The 25401-nt window shown below is 36.3% G+C and overlaps 1 protein-coding gene across 1 annotated transcript in view; it reads left to right on the top strand.

Annotated features, from left to right (window-relative positions):
- The first annotated feature begins 3942 nt into the window (after nucleotides 1–3942).
- cdkal1 (CDK5 regulatory subunit associated protein 1-like 1) overlaps nucleotides 3943–25401 on the top strand; it is a 186802-nt gene continuing 165343 nt past the window's right edge. The window contains exons 1-3 of the mRNA XM_044117411.1: nucleotides 3943–4095; nucleotides 5637–5800; nucleotides 6670–6782. Of these exons, the coding sequence (XP_043973346.1) occupies nucleotides 5643–5800; nucleotides 6670–6782 (271 nt within the window). The 5' untranslated portion in view covers nucleotides 3943–4095; nucleotides 5637–5642. The remainder of the gene's footprint in view (nucleotides 4096–5636; nucleotides 5801–6669; nucleotides 6783–25401) is intronic.

Raw genomic sequence — 25401 nt, 5'->3', positions numbered from 1 at the left:
GTTTTAACAATAGATTTAATTCTATTACACCAATGATGTGATTGAAGGCTTATAATGTTTCTTTATAAATGTGGCACCATGGTGTGCAAATGTAGAACATTTTAGATGCTAAAAAATGATAAAAGGCAAGGGTCAGGAGGAGGTTCAGAGTCGCCTGTGTATGTTTGAGCACCATTCTCCAATTTCAAGCGGCATGTCCAACTGTGTTGGTGCACAAGTGAGTAATAGGTGCTCTTGAATTAAAACAGATTAACTGGAGTTAGTCGTGTTGTAATAAAATGAAATTATAACTGTGCAATGATGTATGCAAGGCAAAAGTCTTGTCTTTTTGAAGTTGCAGAACCCCCAAAACAAACAAAAAAAAGGCCATAACCCTCCTGAAATTAGGGGTTTAGCTAAAGAAGCACCTAATGTACCCAAGGGTATAAACTTAAAAATCATCTGTAGTTCATACTTTTTTGATACTTTGTAAATTGCAGATTCAAACTGCTTCAGCCCTGCTGCTGTCCTGTTTGAATCAAGTGCCGCGCAATGTACTGTGTGTGTGTGTGTGTTTTTTTTTTTTCTTTTACTTTTTCTTTTTTTTGGAAGTTCAAGAATTTTATACTTTTAAATATTTTAATACTTCACCAAATGACTTAATGATCTGCCATGGAACAAAAAAATCTGAATGAAACTGCAGTATGTGATGGGTTTCCCCAGACACACAAGCATTTAATATTTATGACAAATTCTGCTAAATTCTTAAACCATGGTTCGGAATAAAACCTTGTTTAATATAGATGCTGCTTACATGTTGACCCCCTGGCTTTTATTGATCACTGATGATCCTCCTGCTGCTAGTGTTGACTCTCCCCACCCCCAATGCCCCAACTTGACTAATGTATAATTGTGTGTACAGTGTGAATGAGTTGTCAGATTAAGCCAGCTGTGTGTAAATTCATGTACAGTTTTCTATATTTTTGTCAATGCACAAGGTACTGTAGGCTACCTCTCACTCAATGTTAGACTGTCGTAGTAGAACATAGAGGTCAATGCCATAATGTGTGAAAATAGTTGAATTCCCCTTTTGTGATAGAAGTTATGTAATTTAGCAGTGGGTTGAATTTTGCAACCTGAAATGTTAGACTGAAAATACTCATGCTCTTTGATAAATACCAGTTTGATAATGTCATGTTTTAATTTTCATTCACGGGGTGCACATTTGATTGGCAAAAGATTTATTGAACTTTATTGGTAAATCATTTCTATAAGTTATTTAGCCTATATTAGTTTTTTTTTTTTTTTTTTTTTGCTTGATGTGAAAGTAGGAAGTCTTATACACCCCCAAAAGCAGTTTTTACTGATCCAAGTGTACGTAGTATTTCAATATAATTTACCCTTAGCAAACTTTTTGTGTGCTGATGAACAAGTAAGATCACAGGGTTCCTAAGTGTTGGAGGGGGTTAAAAAAAATGGGAACCTGATGTTTCCAAATTTGAAAAAGAGTGAAATGCCATATACAACATTGTTGAACTGAAAGCCAACTTGAGTAATGTTGTATTTTGATTTGTTAAAGCTGCACATAAAAACCAACAGTCATATTTTTTTTTTTTACTCAAATCCCCAAGAATATATATAGAAAAAAATACAAACGTCTATGAATTTAAGTTTTGAAAATTATGGAATTTTAAAATAGAGGATGTGGTGGAATTGATTAGGTCTCAAATTTCCAAATACCAGGAAAACGACTAAAAAATGCATTTTTCACTTTATTATAGTGCCAAAAATGATTGATTCTAAGGTTAACCTGAAGTCTTACAACATGTCAAGAAAATCCAGCTTCATAATTGTCAAAGGAACATCAAATAAATTAATTGAATTGACAACGTAGTTTATTTACAATTTCCTGGGTAGCATATTTGTATCAATGTATTGTTTTATGTATTCACATTTATGTCCCAGTTTAATTCTTAAACCTCTACACACCACACTGCAGTTTATGTAGATAATCTAATTCTGCATCCTTTTCAACCAGCCATTTTTATGTTGTGTAAAACTCTTTGTTTGGAAGATGTTGTACTTTTGAATAGTTTTGCTAAGAAATGTTGAAGATTTTAAAAGCACCACTAAAGGATAGTGTTGTGTAGTATAATCGGCGACTTAAAATTACAGCTTGTCATTTTTCTACTATATGATTTTGATGCGTGATTTAGATCTTGCAAAAATAATTTGGATTATTATAAGAACTGAAGTCCAGACCGAATCGATGTCTGGCTGTTCTATGACTATTAAGCTGTTACCAAATACATACTTACCATAAATATTCTTCAAAGATTATGAGGAAAAGAAATTGATATAAAAAACCCCCAATGATATCATTGCTTGGTTTCACTAACCAGAAAGAAAAAATAGTAATTTGCAGGTATTTTTCAGTTTGAATGCATGGGTGGCAGTGCTGTTGAATGTTAAGTAAACTAATTGGATGTTTTTGATGTGCGTCATTGAGTTCTGAATTGTTCCTCAAAAGTGAGGAATTTTGAATTGTTTGTGGGTGGGTGGGTTGGGAGTGAGGGTAATTTGATGGGTTTTTTTTGTATTCTGGACATTTGCAATGGAGAAAAAATAAAGCAATATAAGCAAATTATGTTTTATAATTATTGTTTGGATATTTGTGAAGAAACGCATTTCAAGAATAAGTTGCATGTCCCACCAATAGTCACAAAAGGAGGAGACACGGGGATTAAGTTGATCCAGTTAATGGTTTTCAAATATGCTTACACAGGTCTGTTGTCTCACAAGTCAGTTGATGTAAATTTTGTCCATATGTGACAAAAATGGATTCTATTAGAGTAAATCTGTGACAAATGTAATTGTCTCAATAGAATTACACCAAAAAAATTTATCTATGCCAATGGTTATAAAACCGTTGTATAAAATACTTTCTAGGAATATGTCAACACGCATAGTATTTTGCACCGATTAATAATTGCATCATGAGAACGTGCTCAAAAACTTGCAGTGTAGAAAATGCCGAGAATCTTCCTTATTAAACGTAAAATACCTGGGGACAGCAACACTCCCTAATATTGCTCAATGTCAAGTTCGAAAACCAGCAGACTTTGCCAATACCTATGTGTTCAGGGAGCAGGATAACTGATATTGGTGATATAAACTATGGTATATTTCTGCATTTTGTAGATTTAAGCACTGTATCAGCAGCAGATTGGGGTTGGTAGGAAATCTTGGATCTTTCCTCAATTGAATTTTGACTTGATGGGGAACTTCATGTTGGTTTTCAGTCTTGAAAGTAAAAACACAAAATAATAAACATTGTTTATATATAAAGCCAGGTGTAACATAGTTCTGCATTTTTGACCGATTTCCAAACAGTGGGAATAATTGCATTTTTTATGACAATGAACAGTCAAAGTACGCTGTGTTGTACTTCTGCTTTGTAAATACCTTCACAATATGGTGGTACTTTGAGAACTTAGTTTTTACTCCAGAGGTACTTGTTCTGACCATTTTATGAACTTCTGTTGTGTGATAATGACACGGTGCCTCCATCCGGTCCATCAAAAGATAAAGGAAAACTAAAATATTTCCATTGCGAGAAAGTGCGTCCCGTGCGCACTTGTGAGGGGCACGTTTTCCAGTGTGCCCATTATGTTTCACATAACACATGAAATGTTGAATCTTATAAAGTTTTTAGTTGTACTTTTAATGATCGTACTTACAGTTAATATCGAGTAGGCAAACTGTATGTAAAATAAAATTTAATAATTACACCTGAACTGTATAATACTGCTTTCCAACCCCTTTGTCAAAGGTGCCTTTTTTTTTGCTCCTACACTGATTTAGACTTAGATCAAATTTTGCTGTTATTCCAGCCAGAATGGGTTAAAGGTATCGGTAGTAATTTCCCTTTACGTATATAAAATTCGCTCTCGTCACGTTTGTCCCTCGTTACTTGCTATCCGCCTACAAGTATGGCTGTTCTGTAGTTGTAATATATTTGTTTTTGTTGTGTAGCTAATCCGAACTTTTTCACTATAAGCAACTTTTTCCTTTGGACTTTAGCTTACTTGACCTAAAAACGACATTGCAATCCAGGTGAGGTACATTCATAGTGATGTTAGCTTTGGGTTTGTACAAAAAAAGAGGCACGTGGGTAGTTGTTAGCGTGGTGATGCTAGCAGAGCTAACGACTAGCTGATGTTTACCAGCAGAAAGTATCAATGGTTATGCTACTTTGTCATTTTTAACGCAGCTATTTATAATTTGCGTGTGTCCACACTCTGCGTGTGTGTTAACATGACACACGCAGAGCGTGTTAACATGTCCGAAACCAAGCGTGGAAGTTAAACTGCAGCTTGGAAAGGTAATATAACTTAGCTTTCTGTATATTTACTAAATGTTTAACGCCTTCATGTGAATGTAACGCTACATTTAATGTGTCATTAGAATATGTGAATCATATGCAATTAGCTCGAATGCTTTAAATACTATTTCTACATTCAAATCTTTTTAAAAGCCTTAAGATACAAATTGCATACACATGCAAATTTGTGTTACATGATGCACATGAATCACTACTATTGAGGAGGGTGGCAAACCGCTCTTCAAACGCGTCAATTGACGGTCAACACAGATGTTGTTTATTGTATCAGTCATACTAGATTTGAGAAAAACCTCTCCTTACCTAAAAAACGTCACATAACATTAAATTAAAGGGTCAAAAGCAGTTTCACGGTGGTCATTATTGTACTGCTAATCTTTAAGAGAAAATTTTTTAAGAGTTTTCTCTTAAAGACAAGCGTCGCACATGCATGGTACATTACGGTAATAAAGCAATAAAATAGTCCCCTTGCAAAAAAAGAGCAGAAAATGAGCTACATAATTATAAAAAAGTATCTATTAATGACGTGTGGCTATTATTGTAATATATAAAGTAATAGACTATCCAGAATAAATATTTAATAATTGTCCTCTAAATTATTTTAGATATTTTCATAGTACTTCACAGTGGCAATAGAGAGCATGCTTCTTGTTGTTGTTGTTTTCAATAAATTATTTCTTTCCTACATCAGTGAGAGACAACCAACTCTATAGATTCAGTTAAAGGGCCACCTTTACTATATCCAGAATAAATATTTAATATTTTTACTCTAGATATTTGGAAATGGTCAATGTACTTCATAATTGCAATACAGAAGATGCTTTTGTGACACTTTCACAAAAAATATTTCTCCCAACTCCAAAGTGGTGACAATACACTCTCTTTGGATTCTGTTAGTGTCAACTGTACTATAAATAGAATATTTATTAATTTTACTCTATGGTTAGAAGAAATAATATGTCAAAGTACCTAATAATGCCAAGTCTGGATATGCATTTTTCTCATTTCCAGGATTTATTTTCTCTCCACTCATAAGTGTAAACTTCATAAAATTACTGCAGAATTTTTAAGAAATACCAAGTCATAGTGTCTCATTATACTTTTAACAGAATCCAAGGACAACTTGTTGTCACCTCATAGCATTTGAGAGAAATTTAAAAGTTTGAAGTGTAGGGTCAAGTTCAATATAAACGTGGATACTTAAATTCACATTTTAAGTATGCACAAATCTTTAAAACCATGCTTTGCTCTTCAGATCACCATGCCATCCGCCTGTGACTCTCTGATTGAAGACATCGAGGATATGGTGTCTTTTAATGACCCCACTCCTCATGACAGACAGTCTGCAAGAAAGAGTATTCTGCCAAGGTCAAGAAAGAAGAAAGAGCTTTTAAGCAATGAAGAGCTTCAAGTAGACAGGTAATCAAATTTTTTTATAAACCAGATCTACTGGTAAATAGAATAACATTCAGCCACACCAATGAAAAAACATTCTTTTTATGTCATTTTCCAACAACTATTGGAAGTCCAGTGTTAGAAGTTAAGCCATTCTTGGCTGTTAGAAGCAAGTCTTGACCAGTTCAGGTTATTTATGTAGCACCAACAAATGCCTTTGTCAACACACTTTACGAGACAAATTGGTCCCATTCTAATATCTGAAATCTGATTGCCAGAGTACTGTCCATACCGTCCTTCCCTCAAATCATATTACTATGATAAAGTGATTTGCTTTGCTCTAAAATATGGAAATTTGCATTAATAACCGAATAAATACGTGGGGGAAAAAAAACTCCATGCAGAAAGGCCCCTGGTTGGGATTTAAACCCTGTACCTTCTTGCTCCAAGGGAACAGTGTTAACCACTCTTGTCACCCACCAGGCAGCCGCAGTTTGTGGACTTTGATTAAGGTGTCAAAGATTATAAACTTTGAAAAAAAACAAAACAGTGAAATTCTTTGGTTGATCTGTTTTTATTCCAGTGAAATAAAATGTGAAAACCCCCCCCAAACTTTTTGTGTGTATGAGTCTGTACAGATATTTCTCAAGAAATTAAATGAATCAAAATTACAAGAAATAAAGCCTTGAAATATTTCACTCAATATTGAACAGATCTGTATGAGTGTTACGTTCTGAAATGAGTGACAAAAAGTCCTGAACCTTTTCCTGATGTTCAGATTATTTATAAAGTATCTGTACTTGACTAGGGAGTTGGTGATGCAAGGCCAGGCTGCTATACAGATTTATCATTTTGACTTGCTGTAAATTACATATTTAATCATCTGTTTTTAGTTTGATCCCTGGCACCCAAAAGATCTGGATGAAAACGTGGGGATGCAGTCATAACAACTCAGATGGGGAGTACATGGCTGGACAGCTCGCTGCCAGCGGATACAAGATAACAGGTAAGAATCTGGTGGACTGAGTTAACTTGAAAGCAACACGACACACAAAACATTGCTGATAGATTAACTAGAAGGATAGGGTTTAGATCTGAATAAACTGCTTAAATTGAAAAGTTATTTAATGTTCTCTTTTGTTTTGCTTGGCTCAAATTTGAGTAATTCTTTTCCAGAAAATTTGTCAGTATCATTGATTAAACACAAGAGGGCAGTGTTATGCTGCCTATCAGCACCCTGTGTTTTATTGCAATTTGGATATTTTGTTCTGAATAAAAGCTGAAAATTGTTCAGCTCTCTGTATTTTTAATACAAATTATTGGTCTATTTAAAGGTTTATAATATTGTTCAGGATTTACTACTCCTTAAAAATGTAATTTTGTGACTTGATGATCAATATGTATTCTGATGCCTTTTGAAATGATCCTAATTGTAGTCCAAATGCTTTAGGCTAACAGAACAATTTCTCTAAAAACATTGAGTTTACAGTTGGCAAGTTACATGCTTGAAACAACTTGACTATATTAAAATCTTCCTTTCATTCTAAGATTTGCATACCTTTTGCATGGAGACTAGACATATTTTGTTCTTGATCATAATGTTTCATTTATTTATCCGGCTATCAATTATTGGTTGAATAATCCACGTAGTGATAGCTTATGTTGTCGCGCCTTATGAACAGAAGCATTTATGTGTGGTTTTTAGAGACCTAGACAAAAGAGGGAAAGGAGTCTGCCCCTGAGGCGCTTTTCTCTGCATGGGGTCTCCATAGCCACGAAGGACATTAATCACATATTTCAAAAAATGCAAATTTATCCATTCATTCACATACACACAGTCCCTATTCACAAAGCCCTCCTTAGCATGAGCCAACAGTTTTTGACTCATCTGGTAATTTAAGCACCGGATCTCTTTATCTTTTCCACCTTTCTTTGTTTTGCAGTTTTTTGTTTTTTGTCCCATGAGTTTTTATGTGATTATAATGCATCGCTCTCGCAGCGTTCCTCTTCATTTTGCCGTCTCACCTGTCCTTGTATTCGGTAGCAGATCTTTTGTTCAAGCATCTGCTGGGGCTTGATATTTTGTGTGCCATTAGTCACTCTATAGAACACTGTGTTCAGAAGTGGAATGTGAAAGTTGACCCTCTTGTTTATTTCATAGTTGTTCTCTGTTTCTAGGTACATAAAGTGTGTTTTGTAATCTTATTTTAGTTCACGATGGGTTCACTGACTTTCTTGAAGTTCAGTGCCAAAAAAAAAGTCCAGGTGTATTATAGCGTAATTTCAGATAAGCTTAGTTTGGAGTTACAAAATTAGATTTTCTTATCTCTGAATTGAGTTAGTTTCTGGCTAATCTGATTTGAAAAAGGACTCCGCAGTAATCATACAATTATAGTGGGTCCTGAAAATGTTCAGCATTTCTATTAGATCTAATCACCGGATTATTTTCAATTTGCACCCATGGGAAGGTTCTCATTTTTTGTACTTAATTCATAATATAGATATTTGCACAGAAAAAATAACAGTGTGTGTCTGTAATAAGGTGATAAAGATAAAAAGCAAGTGCTGTAATGTGACTCGGCATGAAGTCCTGTGTCCTCAGAAAAATTAAAAAACAAGACATGTTCAGGGCAAGAAATTTAATGGCACATTTCAAAAGCAATTTTAATCGGATCAAATGCAAATTGTGTTGCAAGCCCTACAATTGTCTCCCTTTCAACCTTGTACATTTTGTTGGTATTTCACATAAAATCCTGAGGAAACATATTGAAGTTTGTGGTTTAAAAAAAGTTCAACAGGCATTTATACTTTCGTCAGGTGATGCATCAGATAAACTTACTAACCATATAAAGAAGTAGCTCACTGTTTGTTTCTTTCAATTTGCTTACATTTTACTTGATTACTTTCCTTTGCAAGAGGATGTTTTTAGGTAAAATATTTTACTACATGCCACAATGCTTAGCGTATCTATTTATCTGTGTGTGACAGAGACTGTAGAAGCCAGGATCAACAGGATACCCAGGCAATCCATTATCAGGTTTTTTTAGTTGAGCTGCAGAGCTTCTGTGGCAAAATGAAGGAAGGAAAATATTTTTTTAAGATAACAGACTTCTTTTGACTTGTCTTCCTTCCACCCTCCAAAAACATTGCATCTCATACCTGTGATTTCAGTTAAGTGTATCTGATTGTAATAACATTATTAGGCTTTGGAAGATTGAATACATGAACAAAAAATGTAGCTTGAATTTTAATTGCAAAGTGTCTTTGCAAAGGCAACACATGCAACTTTGGTAGAAATCTGTCTTTTAGGTCATTGTTTTTCATTTTCCTGGACAAACTAATTGCTAAGAGTGCTTCTTGTTTTTCTTGATCTCTTACTTGACCTTCTTCAGTTGCCAGACTTTCAAGGTTTTCAGCATAAATTGTGTTAGAATAACGCTCTAGGGGAGAGTAAATCATCTTTGTCACAGAGAAACAGAGAGTAGAACCTGAAGCTACCTGGAAAGTCACTCAATTTACTTTGTAGCCCAGGCCCCCTGGTTACTTATCAACTTACATGGCTGTGATGAAGAGAACATTTTGTCCTTTGTTCTGATTCTGTGAAAAGACGTTTTATAACTTGTTTGTACACACCATATGTTCAAAAAACATTGGTAATATTGAGTTGTTTGAGCTGCAGTAATCTTTTCGATTACACTACTAGTCATGCACAAAAAAATTATTTTGGTCTATCCAGATCAAAGGAGTTTTTTCATTCCATTGCTTTTGCAAAATCTTGAAACAACACTTTCCCTCCATCCTTAGCTCAGTGAAACTTTGCACTCAGTTTATACATTTTATTATTAGGGGAATTCATTTTCCAATACAACATCAGTGAAGGTTGCACTTGTGCCGAGGGTGACTATTTACAAGAATATGTAGTGCAAACATACATATTCTTGTATGTATGTTTGCTCACATCCGTAGTGAAGTGTGTAGTTATTGACCAGACTAACCATTAGTGCTTGTTAAATTACTAAAGAATAATCACTGCCTGCAACTACAGAAAAGGAAAAAGAAAAGTAGAACTCAGAAATCAGAGTTTGCCTGTATTGTTTGCTCCAATCAAACAATGTTATACAGAATTTAATAAGGAGATTGAGGACAAAGACCTCCCACTGCAATGAACACATGACATCATCTCTTCCTCTCTCTCATTCTTTGTGCCTGTTTTCTCTCTTTCACATCCTTGCCCTCCCTTGTCTCCCTTTCATACCCTACTCTAAATCTTTCTTTCTCAAACTATGACATCACCTGGTGTGAAGCATAGTAGTAGTTCTTATATCAGCCTGTAGGGGGCATGCTATGCCCACAGAGGAGATTTTTCTCAAAGAAAACATTACTGCAGTATCAGGATGAGGTCATACTTCTGAAAAACACCACCAATTCATAGTTTTTAGATTTTGAACTTTTTAACATGATCTTATGTAATATGTAAAATAGGCCACCTTTGGTCATATTATCACTGTTATTATTGATTATCCCGTAAGACACTATTTTAGAAGAGAAGTGGCTTAAGGATGAACATAATGTGACTTTCATTTACAGAAAGTATTTTAAAAATAATTTGGCCTTGATTCATTCTTTGACGAGACATTGCCGGCCCACGTAGACAATACTTCCAAGTACCTTTTCTAAAATGTTAAGTTCAGTGTTGTCATGTTTCCTCAATTCTTTCATATATTTAGATTTTGAACTAAGCATACTACAACACTATGTGTATTTGTACTTTAACCACACCCTGGTTGAGCATTTCTGTCAAAGAAACCCACCTGTAACATTGCTCTCTACCTTCATTGTCTCTTGGCACATGGGGGCAGGGAGTGGGTCTGATCCAATGTTGTTCCCATGTTGGACCAAGGAGGGCACTGTTTACCCATTATAATGCATCAGCACAAACGAACCTAATTTGAGTAGCAGATCAATTTGCCAAATAGTGACTTCATAGAAAAGCATCTACACATAAACACACGCGCACACACACCCTTTATGGAAAGTCACACTAAGATATTTTGATTGTTTTTGGCTGGCCCCTGTTCCCCCTCAGCCTCCTCTCTGCACAATCAGCCACACACACAGCTCTTCAGTTAGGATTTTACATACCGGTTAGGCAAAATTACTCCCTGCTACACAATGTCAGCCAAATGAGGCATTTGCAGTTCCTGGTTTGGACTCAGGCGGTTAGAGGATATGGGTTTTAGTGAGAGGGTGTGAGTTGTTTAGATAAAAAACGATCTGAAAACTGATCCGCAAGTATTACACGTATGCTGCTGACTTTTAGGTCATGCAGGGAGCTGAATCATTCCAGTTTTGTGTGCATTTGTAGGTGAAAAAGTAAAATATATATATTTTTTGTACCTGATTTGTTGTACAGTTCCATCTTAAATGTATTTGCAAAAAAGAGGGAAAACTTGTTACACACTTAATTCCAGTTTTAGATATTGAGCTGAAACCCCTTCACCTTATTCTACTCGGACTTTGTATTGCATTGGCTTACAGCGCTGCTGCTCCAAGCATTTGCGTGACATCACTGTAGAGTATTTTCACTCAGATTGTGTGTATCTCGCATGCATGCCATCTCATTCATAAAACGACTGTTTCTAAATGATCCGATTGGTTCAATGTGCACGACGCGGCGTTACACGCCGCAACAATATAGCCAATGAAAACATACTATGTTGTGTCTGACTCCACCTCTCATACATACCCGCACACATCGGCTCAGTCTGCCGGATCACACACACTTTCGCTCCTCTCACACAGAGTTGACGGTGTAGTGGGAATTGGAGTTGTAGAAGGGAGGCGTGTGAGAGACGGTTCCGTTTTTCGACAGCCCTCATTCTGCAAAATTACACAGATCGCCTGGTGTCTTTAAGACACTATGTGCTCCCATGTCTTTCCTCTGTGGTTTAAGAGTCTGCATCAAGGCAGTCTTGCTTAAAGTGGCGAGGGACGATGTGAAAAAAATGGAGAAATCTGTGTAGGGCGAGGAGAGGAAACAAATCTGTCGTGTACTATAGGGTTTTCCAGTAGTGTTAAGAAAATAATACAAAAGCAGGCTAGAAGTGAAGGACTCTTAGCAATAATGTTCAACTCAAAAAAGCTAGAATAAAAAAACAATATGAATGCTTTGCAAGCAAAGTAAACCAGAAAAAAAAATTAGAATTTTGTGCCTTCCAGCAATACCATAAACCTCATGGTGTTTTCCCTGCATATAATGTAATAGACAAACAGTTCATACTTCCTTATTGTGAGGTGAAAGTAAATGATACAGTTTTTATTTTTTATAGTCTGCATTTGTATTCAGCCTCCTAAAGTCAGTACTTGGTAGAACCACCTTATACTGTCATTACAGCAACCCCAAGTTCTTTTGGGGTTGTTTCTACAAGCTTTACAGTTATTGCCCATTCTTTGCAAATGATCTCAGGCCCAGTTGGATGGGATGAAGAGCATCTGTGAACATCACTTTTCAAGGCTTGCAACAGATTCTCAGTTAGGTTCAGGTATGGACTTTGGCTTGATCATTCTAATTCTGCTGAAAGGTGAACCTTTATCCCGTCTCAAATGTTTTTCAACCTCTAAAAGATTTTCTTCCACAACTGTCCTGCCTCAGTGTCCTAAATCTTCCTATCCACTTTCTGTGTTTCACCATGGAGATTTTGTTTTTATGATAATGTGCATTGTTGGTTTTCTTCCACACACTAAGTTTTGCATGTAAATTGACATTTTTCACATTTTCTGCACCCTTGCATTGGTTGCACCTTTTGTCCTGTTACTCTGCCATACATGTCAGATTTGAGCGGGCCCAAAACTAATTGTTGTTCTGTTGTCAAATTTTTCTACCTAAGCACCAGATCTTTCTTTTTGCAGAGTTGCTATAAGACGTGATACAAATGCACGCCACCCTACTCTCATTTTCCTTTGTAAAAAAAAAGAAAAAAAAAGCTGATATTAATTTAGTACTTTCTTGCTACTTCTAATCTTAAGTGCTACTTTGTCTATTAGATAAAATTGTATTAGAACAGAAGTGTTTGTGGTTAAAATGTGACAAAATTTGGAAAAGTTAAAGGATATAATTATTTTGACTATACTACAATTTAGGCGTTGGTACTCGTTTCAGTTCATTTGTTGGTTTGTTTCTTCATTTTTTCAAAATTGGTCTCGTCCTTTATATTTATATAGTTGTACATAACGTTTCAGTGTCTCTCCAATCCATGAATTTATCTCAAGTAAGCTGAGAAGGTAAGGATCAGCCATTTAGATAAGAGATTAGATTGATTCCAAGACCCGTGCATGTATTTGTGTGCACCTGATGAACCTTACAAGGTGACTCATGTTTAGGCATCACCCAAGAATCATTTAAAAGGCAGGGATTAAGGACTCCATCCATCCTGCTTTAGAATTCCCATGAAGCCCCTCTCAGCCTCATGTATTGATTACTTTCAGAGAATGAGTTTTAAAGCAAGCCTCACTAACGGCGTGAGCCGACTGATTTATCAAATCCAAAATGAGAAAAGTGATAATCCAGATGAATTAATTTTTACTATATTTTTCTGTGGACATTTTACTAAAAGAGATACCCAATGGTTGCTTTTGAGCAGGCATCCTTATTCAGTAAGGACTTAAAAAGTAAAACTAGAAGCTACAGGGGTTTTGTATTACCTTTCTGTACTTTCTGTGTTTTTACATGACTGAAATAAAATTTTGCCAAGTCAACAGTTGAGTAATATTCTCTTGAACTAATTTGGTTACCCCATTTTATTTTTCACATCTTAAAATATTAAAGAGGACAACAATTGCAACCACAAATGAGTATTCTGGTCCTCCCTGAGTCCAGTCATTTGTTTACTTGGGCTTTAATGTTTTCAAAGAAGGCAAAAGATAAATGATGTACTGTGATGGAAACACTCCTTTATTTTCCTGCCTTGGCGAAAAACGATTTTCCGATATACTTTGGGAGCTACCTACTGAGAGAATCTCTAGTTTAACAGAAATGTTGTATTACATTTCTCACGGAGCACAAATTTCCTAAAGGGGTGTAATGGGAAAATTACAGAAGAGTTATGAGTAATGGGACAAGGCAGGAGCTGAGACTGGTGGTGGTGATAGTTGGAGGAAGGGAAGGACCAAAAAAAAAAGTACACACAAAAGGTTTGATAATGAGGGTCATAAGTGCCAAATCTAGGATAGAGAATGAAGACAATAGTTTATGAAACCCATGCAACCCAAGTGTAAAAAGGGACTGTAACAATTGAAGATGTAATTTCATTTGTTTGGTAAAAATCAAAACATGTCTGTATGGCACCATTTATACAAACACAATTCAAAATGCTTCAAATGACACAAGATGAGGAGCATATTAAGTGAAACTGTAAGATTTAAGCATTCATCCATCCTTCATTGTCTGTCAGTTTTCTAAGCGGGGATTCCTGGGGTAACAGGTGTATCAGGGGAACCCAGTCAGGCCTCTCCCCAGCCACACCGAAGGCATTCCCAGGTCACACAGGATTATAAAGTCCATCCAGTGAGTTCTCAGTCTTACCTAGGTTCTCTTCTAGCTAAAACAGAGTCTAGCCACCCTTTGAGGAAGCTCTTTTACTATGAGCATTCCATAAAAATATACTAAACATATTTAGAACAAAAAAAAAAAAGCCAAAAATGAATTAATAGACTCATTAAATAAACCATTGCCTTTAGACAGAAGCTAAGGAAAGCCTTATTTTCCTTCTACATTTGAACAGGTCAACTGTGTTTGTACCTTTCATTAAGCATTTTGCTTTTTATGAATACCTCACTGCTCTGGGTCAGTTCGGCTCTTCAACAAGTCATACCTGTTAAAATTATTTTCTACCCAGGGCCCTAGTTCATTTGTATCTGTTTATTCTCTTTTGTAAGTAGGCTTTTTTTTGATTAATTGTGGAAATGGCTAGAGCTCAAATCTCTTAAATACTTCAGTTGATTTGTTTTTCTTTTATTTGCCTTTTGTCATTATTAATTGTGCTTCTATTCTCAGTTTGAGCCAATTCACTGAAATGAAATTTCGAAAGATTATCACCTTTGATCAAAGCAAAACTACCTGAGTTAACCCCTGCTGGTAGATATTATTTATCATTAAGGCAGCAACCATGCTGTGTTGAATATGTCTGTCTACTTGTGTGTTTGAGATCAGTGGCTTATTCATACAAAACAACAATTCTCCAGTCATTCTGAAGGAATAATCATTTATGTTTAAAAAGTTTTTATCATAAGCGGTTTGGCATAAATTATTGGTTGTCTTTTGTTGGTTTAAACCTGTTTTCACACAACAGCTGCTTCTTATTGACTTAAGAATTTTATATGAAGTAGCTATTTCCTTGTTGTCATTTCTGTTTTGTGTGTAATCTAAGGTGTTCAATAATTTCTTCTAAAGAAATTCTAGTTTATTGACAGCCATATGACTCCATTAGAAATAAACGCGGAGGAATAAATTGAAACTCAATCAGCAGTATCCTCCCCTAATGTTTGTTTTCTTTCAGAAACATTTGGATAATCTTTGTTTCCAGAGGATTTTATTGTGAGAGCTGAGTGTTATTATACTAACAGAATCATTTTGATATGTCATGTCTTCATCTTTTCAATAGAACATCAGGAGTTTTCTATTACTTTTTTTTTTTTTTTTGCCAATGAAGTTCAAGAGTTTATCGTTTTGTTTTCAGTCGCACAAATTTACATCCTTTGTTGTTTGGCATCTTATTGGTTCCATTTTTTTCCCTCAATTTTGAATAATTATCCTGTCCAGCATTTTTGAAGCTGAGACACTTTTTAGCCTTCCTGTTAATTTTTCTTTCACCTCTTTGATTCCCCTGTCATCTCAGCTCAACAAGGAAAACTAATGTAATTTTCTTCTTGAAGTGGAAATTAAAGCCTAAAAGACATTTGTAATTAATGTGGGATGCAAAGCTGCTGGCTGGATTGAAAAAGAATGTGGGTCATGTTGAATTAAAACAAAGAAAAGTGACATTTGTGCATTCAGGGACACGTTGTAAAAGACTTCTTAAATCTCATCACCTCCAAGGTTTTTTGCTCTCTGTCTTGGCTCCGCTTGTGTTTTGGAGTATGACCTCTCCTTTTTTTGTTTTTAGGTGTTCAATATTCAGCCATCAGGGTCTTTACTTACTTACTGACCACCTGCTGAAAGAGACAGCACGGATGACCTGCATCTCTGGGTGTGGATGCTCATGTTAGCCCACCTGCTGCAATAAAAGCCTTTGCTACCTCTGTGTGAGGACCAATGGGGTATTTGTGCAAGGTTTGCATTTATAAAGTTTGGGAGATCTTGTCAGTATTTTAAACAAATCAGTTACTCAATTCTTAGGTATTTATGTATATTTTACTATGTGTTGCATTGCAGAAATATGCTGAAAGTGGAAAGTAAATAAAATCAGAAAACTTTGTTTTTGGAAAAAAACATTTCAAGGTTTGGCTTTTAGAAATCTTCAGGCTGTTTGTGAAGGTAATATATGAATACATGATTCACCTTTAGGTGAAAAGTTTTGAATTCTTGTTTCTCCTGACATTCCTCTTGATGACATTTTTGGTTCAACGGTTGTTGAAGATGTTTGGATTGTGTTGGTATGTTGAGCATGCCTCTGTCCTTCGTTGGAAATCAACTCCGTTTCTGCCTCATCTTTCTGTCATGCGCATAAATACATAGGCTAAAATAAAACTTTACTATAAAGGCCTGACCTGATAAATATTTTTGAAAGATTGAAGGTTGGTGGTTATTCATGGATTAGACTAAAACAAAATTTTTGCGCTGTACAAGGCAGTATCTACATAAGTAATAGCTGGACTGTGGCTTGACTACTTCGTTTACAAGTTGAGTTTGTTCTGTCTTACTTTTCTTTAAGCCTGTGAACTTCACTTCAACCTTGCTCGCCTCTCATCCTGTGGTTACATTGGCAATGTACATCAATACGGAGTGGAGTTAGCAGCATAAATACAAGTAATGTTTAGCCTTGAAAGAGATCGATTGCAACACATTGATTAAGCATCAAACATGGCCGCAAGTAATTTCCTCTTCTCCTGTGTGTGACTCTGTGTTGGAAGGTGAATGATTGAGCTCAGGACAGTGGTAAACAAGATGGGAATAACAAATTAAAAGGTTTTTAAATGAGCATCGGGGTCGACTAAAGGAGATGTTTATGTTCGGTATTATTTTAGCTATTTATTCTCTGCTGTTGATACAATCTCCTTCCCCCTCTCCCCCTTCCCAGAAGCTGATCAAACAATTCGGCTCATTGATGCATGCACATAGGGAGAAGTGTGTGAAGTGTGTTTTTTGATAATCAGTTGCTTTCCACATGGCAGACAGATGGCTCTTCTAATCTTTCAGACAGACACTGCCTTTCTTCTGACTGCTGTGGGCTTACAATTGTTGTGCATCTATCCTTCTATGGTTTCCTCTGTTTCACTCAATAAATCTATCATTGCAGGGCTCCATGTGCAGTTGTGTGGTCCTCAGCTGTTTGATGCTACTCATTTTACAGTTTTGGTTGGAGTGCGTCCATGCTCCTGTCATTGTTTTTGATATATAATGAGTAGTTGAGCATAATTATTATGACTTGCTTCTTAACCCAAACTTTGCCTGTTCTTTGATCTTTTGTCAGCCATGTATTGATTGTCTTAATTAATAATGAGGCTGCTAAATGTTTGCCTCTTCTTTTCATAGACTAAACACATTAGAGGTTTTTTTTCTGTTTTTATCTGGGACTGTATTTCCAGCATAGGACCCAAAGATTGGATACAAAGTACACATTTCTCTCGTTTAATCTTAGAAATGTTTTGAAGTTCTAGAAAAAAGGCAACTTATCTTCCCTATTGAGACTAATAATCTATTGTAATTGTATATTTTTCCATTATTTTATTATAATAAGCAATGTTCTCACATTTTAGCAAAGCTAAGAGCTAAAAGTGAGAAATTAGTCTACAACAATAAAAACACCAACATCATTCATGCAGCAGGTTAGCTAAGCAATAAAGGCACCAGATTTACTGAAATAACGTCCGTTAGCATTATTTTCAATACTTAAAAAATCTGTGATATTAATAACCATGTTGAATTTGCACACCCCATCATTACATTCCTAGCTCTGATTGGGAAAACAGGATTGTTTTCTGCACAATCCTGTTTTCATGATGCACTTGTGCTTCTTGGTCATTGTTGTGACCATGAACCCCAAGTGACAAAATAACTGTTGGCAAATGGCAATAATTAGATATTATGCAAAGAAAATCTATAATGCTCCAAAAATCAAATGTGTGACATAATATATGGAAATGAAGCAACACCACGCTTTGCCTGAGTCTCATGACATTAGGAGTATTGATACATTCCCTGTGTGACTACCTGTCCTGGTGTATTGTAATTCCCTGACAGCATGGCTGTCTCGGCTTGATTTAGTTTCTCTGACCTGATATCTGATTAAAGAGACTCAGACGTGTGTAGGAGCTGGATTAGCATATAAAAAGACAGTGACAGAACATCAGATAATTCTGATGCCATCTGTTTTTAATGGAATCTGTTAGAGGGAGTGATGTGTGTATGTATCTGCATGTGTGTGCCCTTCCTCTGTTTGTGCTCCCCTCCCGCAACTCTGTGCTTCTCATGATTGGTCTTGCAAATGTTTTAGTCCATTTGTGTTTTGCACTACAGATTTTGTCCTCTTTATTTTCCTTCGAAACACTTTGTTCTCAGAAGGAGCACATCAACATTAACATAAATTCTGAACAAAAACATCAATTATTTATATCTAAATTGCTCCATTATTTAGCTGATTTATTGATTTGGAGCCAAATTGCCTAGCATTTCAATTTTTTTCCTGCTCTCCCTATTTGTGCATGCTTGTTTGTGCTCACAGTCATGCAAGCACTAATGCAAAAAGGCAGTTTAGTTCTATGAACTTCCATCTGTTTCACAGGATTATCAATCGAGATGTCAGTTGCAAGCTTTCACAAATCATATTTTGTAACCTTCCAGTGCATTCAGGTCATGAGCAGCAGATTAAGAGCATACATTTAAGACTTAGCCCTTTAGAAGGCATGTAGAAATGCGAACTGTTTGCTTTGGCTGTAGGGAAAAATAGAAGAACTTTAATTATTTGGCTTTTGTGTTAAACATAAAACAAGTTGTAATAGACGTCAAGACTACATTTGGACTGGCTTGGTGAATACATGTAAAGGGCTGCAAGCTAATTCTGTGCTGCGACTGTTACTGGCTGCATGCCATGGGCAGTCCTCATCTTATCACCTGCTGACATTCACATTTCTTAAACTGTTCCACTCAATGCACATCACCAACAGCCTGTGGTGCTTTATTTGTGAGTAAAATCAGAAAGATGTTGTGTACCTTTTGAAGAATTTATTTTACATGTGACAGTTCGGCAGGGTAAAAAGCTGAGGGAAACATTGGATTTTAATTAAAAAACATTTATTGATTATGTTGGAACCACCGGTGGAGACTGAAGGATCGTAAGGATTATATTGCTGTTACTGGACTGTGAAGGTGGTGGATGTGTTTTCAAGAGACACATTCAGCTAAAAAAACATAAGTGGTGTATTTAGCTTAGCTTTAATTATCATATCTCCATGTTAAGTTATCACATTTAGATCAATGTTTTATGAGCAGGGCAGAGCATTTTCTTTATTTCTCAGAATGATACAATGTAAACAATGTTTTTTCTCTGGCTTTTCTGGTGTTTCTGCTTGTCTTTGTGTTGAGTTTTCTAAAATAGTGGGTTCTTGCCTTTCCTTGTTCTTTTCTTATCCTGAATTTCTTTGTTACAGGGTTATTTTCTCTCTTTTTGGTTTATCCGCTTTGACTTCATTCTTTCAATTACAGTTAGTTTGCATTTAAATTTAACAGTTTGCTTTTGCAATCCTAGTCTTTTCTCATTGTCACTTGGTTTCTGTGTTAGTCATTGATTGAGCTTGATTAAGGCTGTGAAATACGTTCCCCCGCTCCCACTGCTGTCTTCAATCTTTCTTATGTTATCTCTATTTCTTCCTCCGCTGTTGATCACTAAGGAGTGATTCTGAAAAAATATGAGCATCCAAGCAAGAAATCATGAGTTGGCTTCAAATCTAACACACGTGGCCACCTTATGACTGCTAAGGCAACAGAACTGTTCTCTGTATCGCAAGGAATAAGGACTCTACGTTGTGTCTATTTGCATATAATTTGCATATGAACCCCAACTGACTGTTTTTGTAATGCCAAGAGGCTAAATTCAGTATTTATTACCCAGACCATAAAACTACTTTTCACTTTTCTGCTGGCAATTTGCATCTAATTTGCATGTCCCCATAGCTTGGTTCTGGGAATAAGGGGCCAGATGACCTAAATTGTTTCAATTTCACATAGAAATAAAAACACAGAGAAAGGTCTAATTATTACTATTAATCAAATTAGGACAGTTCATGTGGAGCGTAAACATGTGAATGTCTTTTCTGCATTAGCAAGCTGAGGCAATGTGTACGCTATATAAGCTGCATGAAAGCTCCCCAATGAGTTTTTTATTATTATTTAGTAAAACGTTTTTACTGTATTTTAACTATTATCCAGTTTTAATGAAACCAACTGAGGGTTTGTTTTTAATTTTATGTTTTATGATATTCATATCCATTTTACAGTGTTTTGGTAATGACCAAAGTTTCTGCTTTGGTGGGTGTTAGCTGGGTGTTATTAATGAGTGACCCTTGCATACCAAATTGTATAGGAACCCCAGTATTCATTCCTACCGCAATATCTGAACATAATCCTAGACTGCAGATCATTGATCTCTGTCCAGTGAATAGTTATAAGATATCACTTACCTGCCCCCCAAAGCTAAACAACTGAACATGTCTGTGCTTTTTCTGTATTGACTATTTAAGTGGTGCTTCTTTTAGCTACCACCTCAGTTTCTTTTTCTAAAGCCACAGCTGCCACAGTTCAAATTCAGCATTTCACTTTTTTTAATTTCCTTTTCAAAGGACAGGTGATCTTTTACATACAGGTGGCTCCTATTGTTCTTCTTTTCTTTAGCTTGCTCTGTCTTTGTTTCTCTTGCAGGTGACAAGCGGCAGAAACACGCTCTACTACTCGCACCCACATACCCACACACACACACACACGCACACACGCGCGCCCACGCCCAGGCACACACACACGCACACACACACACACCAGTTTTAGATCTTCCTTGGTTTTCTACCGCAATATTTTGTGCACAGAACAATCTGAGGTACTGTTGGTTCCAGCAGTCCTGTATGTACATTTCTTAAAACTCTTTTTAAAGTTACTCCCACAGTGTTTCACATGAAGGGTCAAAGATCCTATTTAATATTAACTGCTCCTTCCTTGAGTAAACGGCAAATATAATCACATTTGTAATGGTACAGAAATATTGTGTCAATATTTGCTCACTCTGTTATTGTGAAATGGGGAACTGACTGTGGTTACAGTGGTGTGTCTGATTTTGACAGTTGGCTTGGAGGCTTGAACACATCTTCTCTTCTGTATTGATAAAAACTTTGAAATTTCAATAAGAAGTTTGTGAAATTGTTTCACAAACACAAAAAATACAATTACGATCATTCTTTAACTTTAGGTAAATACTAATAAAGATTCTGGTCATCAGCCAGTTTTGTGATGCATGCACAATTATTACTAACAAATTTGATAATTACACCCAAGAACTAATTGCACAGTTAGGTCTAGTTTAACTTAAACTTAAACTAGATTAAGTTTGGGTTTATCACTCAAACTTAATCTAGTCTCCTAAAAACAATATTAAATATTGGACAACAATTCAGCATTTGGTTATTTTTTTGTTATTTGATATTCATGAATTACAGCTTGAAATCAAATTTAAAAAAAATTACCAGACTCACTCTAGAAATATACACCGCAAGATTTTTTTTAATTTTTTATTTTTTGTAGCAGAAATGACAATTTGAAACTTCTTCAATTTGGAAGAAGGCTCTTTATCTGTCCAGCTATTGCATCTCCACCATCCGGGAACTAGAAAGTGGATCCGTGTGTCATGTCTCACTCTGAGGTGTGTTTTTAACGTGAAATCCCTGCTATATTACTCTGTCAGTCGGTAACCTTCTTGCTCCTACTTTCTCCCAGACACTCTGACTTCAGTGCCCTTGACTCTAATAATCCCTTTCTCACTGTGTGAAATATCTTTTCATGTCTGCACTGATGATCATAATGGTTTTCTGTCTGAGCTGCAGACTAGTGATTGGCCCCAATTATCGCATGAACCTGAGGCTTCAAATCATCTTCTCTTTGCAAGGTGAGACATGTAATGGCAAAAGGCCTGGTTTCCATCCCGTGCCTTTATGCAGCTCAATAAATCACATTTAATGTCCATTTAAGATCTTACTGACTCGACTGCCAGATGTTTATCATTACTTACCTCTGTTGTACATGTCGCCCCAGAAGGCCTCCCTTCTTCTTTGGCAGTGACGGCTTTGAAGCTTTATCGCTCAAACTTAATCTAGTTTTTCTTTTTTACACGTTTAATGCAGAGTGCCCAGTTCGACACCCACTTCAATTACGGCGCTTCCGGCTTTAAATATAATATATTGACCACTTCAGGTGGAGAATAAACACAGATCAAAATCAGTAATTGTATGTGTGATAGGTTATTTGTGCTTCAGTGTTATTGATTCCCTCTAGTTTTAGCTTTCGAAAAGTATGTGGACTCGGGTGCATCCACTGTGACTTTGTGATCAAAGGTAAAAGAGACATATTGACTCCAGCTCCTTGCCTCATGGAAACAAGACCCTGCCATACAATTAGCACCTTTCTTGACTTGCAGCATTCATCATTCCTGCTCCACTTTCAGCTGAACCTGGCTGCTATTTTTCACTAAAATACCCACACTTAATCTTCTAATACCACCTCTTTTCATCGTCTTCACGTTGCCAGATTTCGCTCCGTTTCTTTTGCATATTTTAGGTTTTCTCGTCCTCATTTTCTTCAGCTCATCTGTCTTAAGTCATTAGATTCTTGATTCATCTCTTGATTCTTTCCCTCCCTCTCTGCCCACCACCCTTTTAGCTGCTGTCTCTTACAGCTTCTATCTGTCAGACTGACTCTAACTCTCTAACAGCAAAGTACTCAGAGTTGTTAAGGACAGTGGAAGAATCCCAAGTGAATAGATCTTTCGGAGATGTTGTCAAACTGTTGACGTGAGTGCTATCGTGGACCCCTGCTGTGGTTAACTCCGTGTTCCCTCCCTCCTTCCCAGAGCACACTGATGTGCACGCTTATACCCAGCTCGATCCGCCTTCTGAGTAGAGATGATGGATAATATGCATGGTATCATCACTTTGAATTTCAGACAGTTACCTCTTGTGGATTGTGATTCTGTTTAGAATACGTTGTGGTACATATGGTTTGTACTTACGAGTGGAAAATGCAGATGTAAGAAAGAACAACCCAATCGGAAATGCGTCTTTCTCTAATGAAACCCTTAATATACCTGTTCAAATAAACCACGGTAATCATTTTCAAAAGCCAAGGAAAAGTACAACCATGTACACCTTTCATAAACTTATTTTTTTAAATATTTTTTGAGGTTTGTGATTTGGTTCTGTTGCTATATATTGCGGTGTTCTAGGTGAGTGCAGTTAGTTATTTGTATTTTGTTGCAACTACTTATGCCTTGGAAGCAGTTTAGTGAAGAATCCTTTTGTTGTAATGAAACCTTGCAGAGTAATGCCTCTTTTAGACGATTGTTTCAAATTCCCAATTCCATAAGAAACATTCCTTTATTTTCTCATGTATGTATTTCATACTGTAGCAGATGCAATTAGATTAACAAATAAACCCGGCATCCTTGGATGTTTTAGGACTTGCTTTCAAATTCTGCTAAATGAGTGCCTCGGTTCTTATTTACTGTGTACACTGTACACTCACAACACTGCTAGAATCAATGCAATGACAAATAAAATACTGCAGCAAAAGTTTTGAAAACATTACTATTTTTCTTCAGACTATACATATGTGCTTTATGTAAGCTGCATGTCGGTTTCTCACCAACTCAGAGTTGCCACATCTCACTGCCAACTTAGCTAAGATGGGAGAAAGAACACGTCTTCATGTCCAGTCTTTCCTTTTCATCTATATAAAAAGGCTTTAAAAACAAATGTATGGGATAGTAGTGTTTAAGTGTTGGGGTTAAATACATAATAAAAAAAAAAAGATTTAATATAAAATGGCGTCCTCATAAAATTCTATAGGGAAATATGTCTAAATTGGAATTTTTCTGCTTTTTGTTCATAGTGATTACTAAAACTGTCTTCATATGCCTACTTTGTAGTAAGTATTCAGTTCTGATTGACAGGTTGCAACATATTGTTGGTAGCTGTGTGTTTGTGTGTGTGTGTGTGTGTTTGTGTTAAGTCAGCCAGCATCTCTCTAATGACAGTTGATTGCATTATCATCCACGGCTGAGTGCTTGCTCACACAGCTAGACGGATAGACCAACTGCCAAACCCCAAGGCCCCTGAGTGTGTGTGTTTTTCCGTGTGTCAATGTGTGCGCGCTTGTCTTCATCTTAATGTGAATGTGACTGTGTGCTTGTGCAAGTCGTTTCTTGTAAAATGTGATTGGAGGTGAAAATCGCAAGTCCACTATGACCCATTTACAATTTGCCACGTCAATGAGGCAAATGCAACAATACACACACATGTGCACGCGCACTCACGCTTAGTTTGCCCCCCAAGGAAAAGGAACCTTTTAGACTGAAATATTGTCTGTTGGGACTCTGGCTTGTCCTAACCAGAAATTCAGATGTTGCTTTGCCGAACACACCCATTCTCACGCACATGCTGTGGAAATATAAGCATGCATATAAGGAACTGTAGCTTTAACAACACTGGAAAACAGCTGGTTTGTGGGCCTACAGATTATCATTTTTACTGCATGCTGTCATTGATTGCTATAACCATTTTGGATGTGTTATGTTTGAAGCTAAACACATGTAACAGTTTAGTAAAAAGTATCCTCAAGAGAACCTTCCATTTCACACTTCATCCTGTTCTACTTGTTGAGAACTGTTATAATTTGGCCTAAGGGCATTACATACTGTGGAGAGTAAAGAACAAGCGCAAAGTTCTTCCTCGGCTGGACACTTTATGCTTTAGAAGAACTCAAGTGAAGAACACCTGGAAGGTCGTCGTTGGTTCCTCAAACTGCAGCATTTATAATAGTTTAAAAAATAAAATCCATAAAAAATATATAAATAATAAAAAAAGAATGAACACTCATGATAGCAATGCTAAGAAACCCCCCCGCATCCATAAATGTTTTAGAAATATCAGCATTTTTAACGCTGATATTTCATTGTTCTCAAGGAGAAACTGGTACGGGGAGGTCACATGTTTGCAAAAAGTGCAGATAATCAATTAGACAAAAATTGTGATCACAATTAATGACACTTTTATTTAACTACGAATACACTGAGAATTTCTAATTAAATACAGGTGGTTTTTAGGCTTTATACCATCATGGCTTAATCATTTATCTTGCCCTCTTGATTTGGACAAAT

The sequence above is a fragment of the Gambusia affinis genome, linkage group LG05 (genome assembly GCF_019740435.1).
Source record: "Gambusia affinis linkage group LG05, SWU_Gaff_1.0, whole genome shotgun sequence".
Lineage (NCBI taxonomy): Eukaryota > Metazoa > Chordata > Actinopteri > Cyprinodontiformes > Poeciliidae > Gambusia > Gambusia affinis.
The sequence above is the reverse complement of the archived record's forward strand: the minus strand, read 5'-3'. Positions and strand labels throughout refer to the sequence as shown.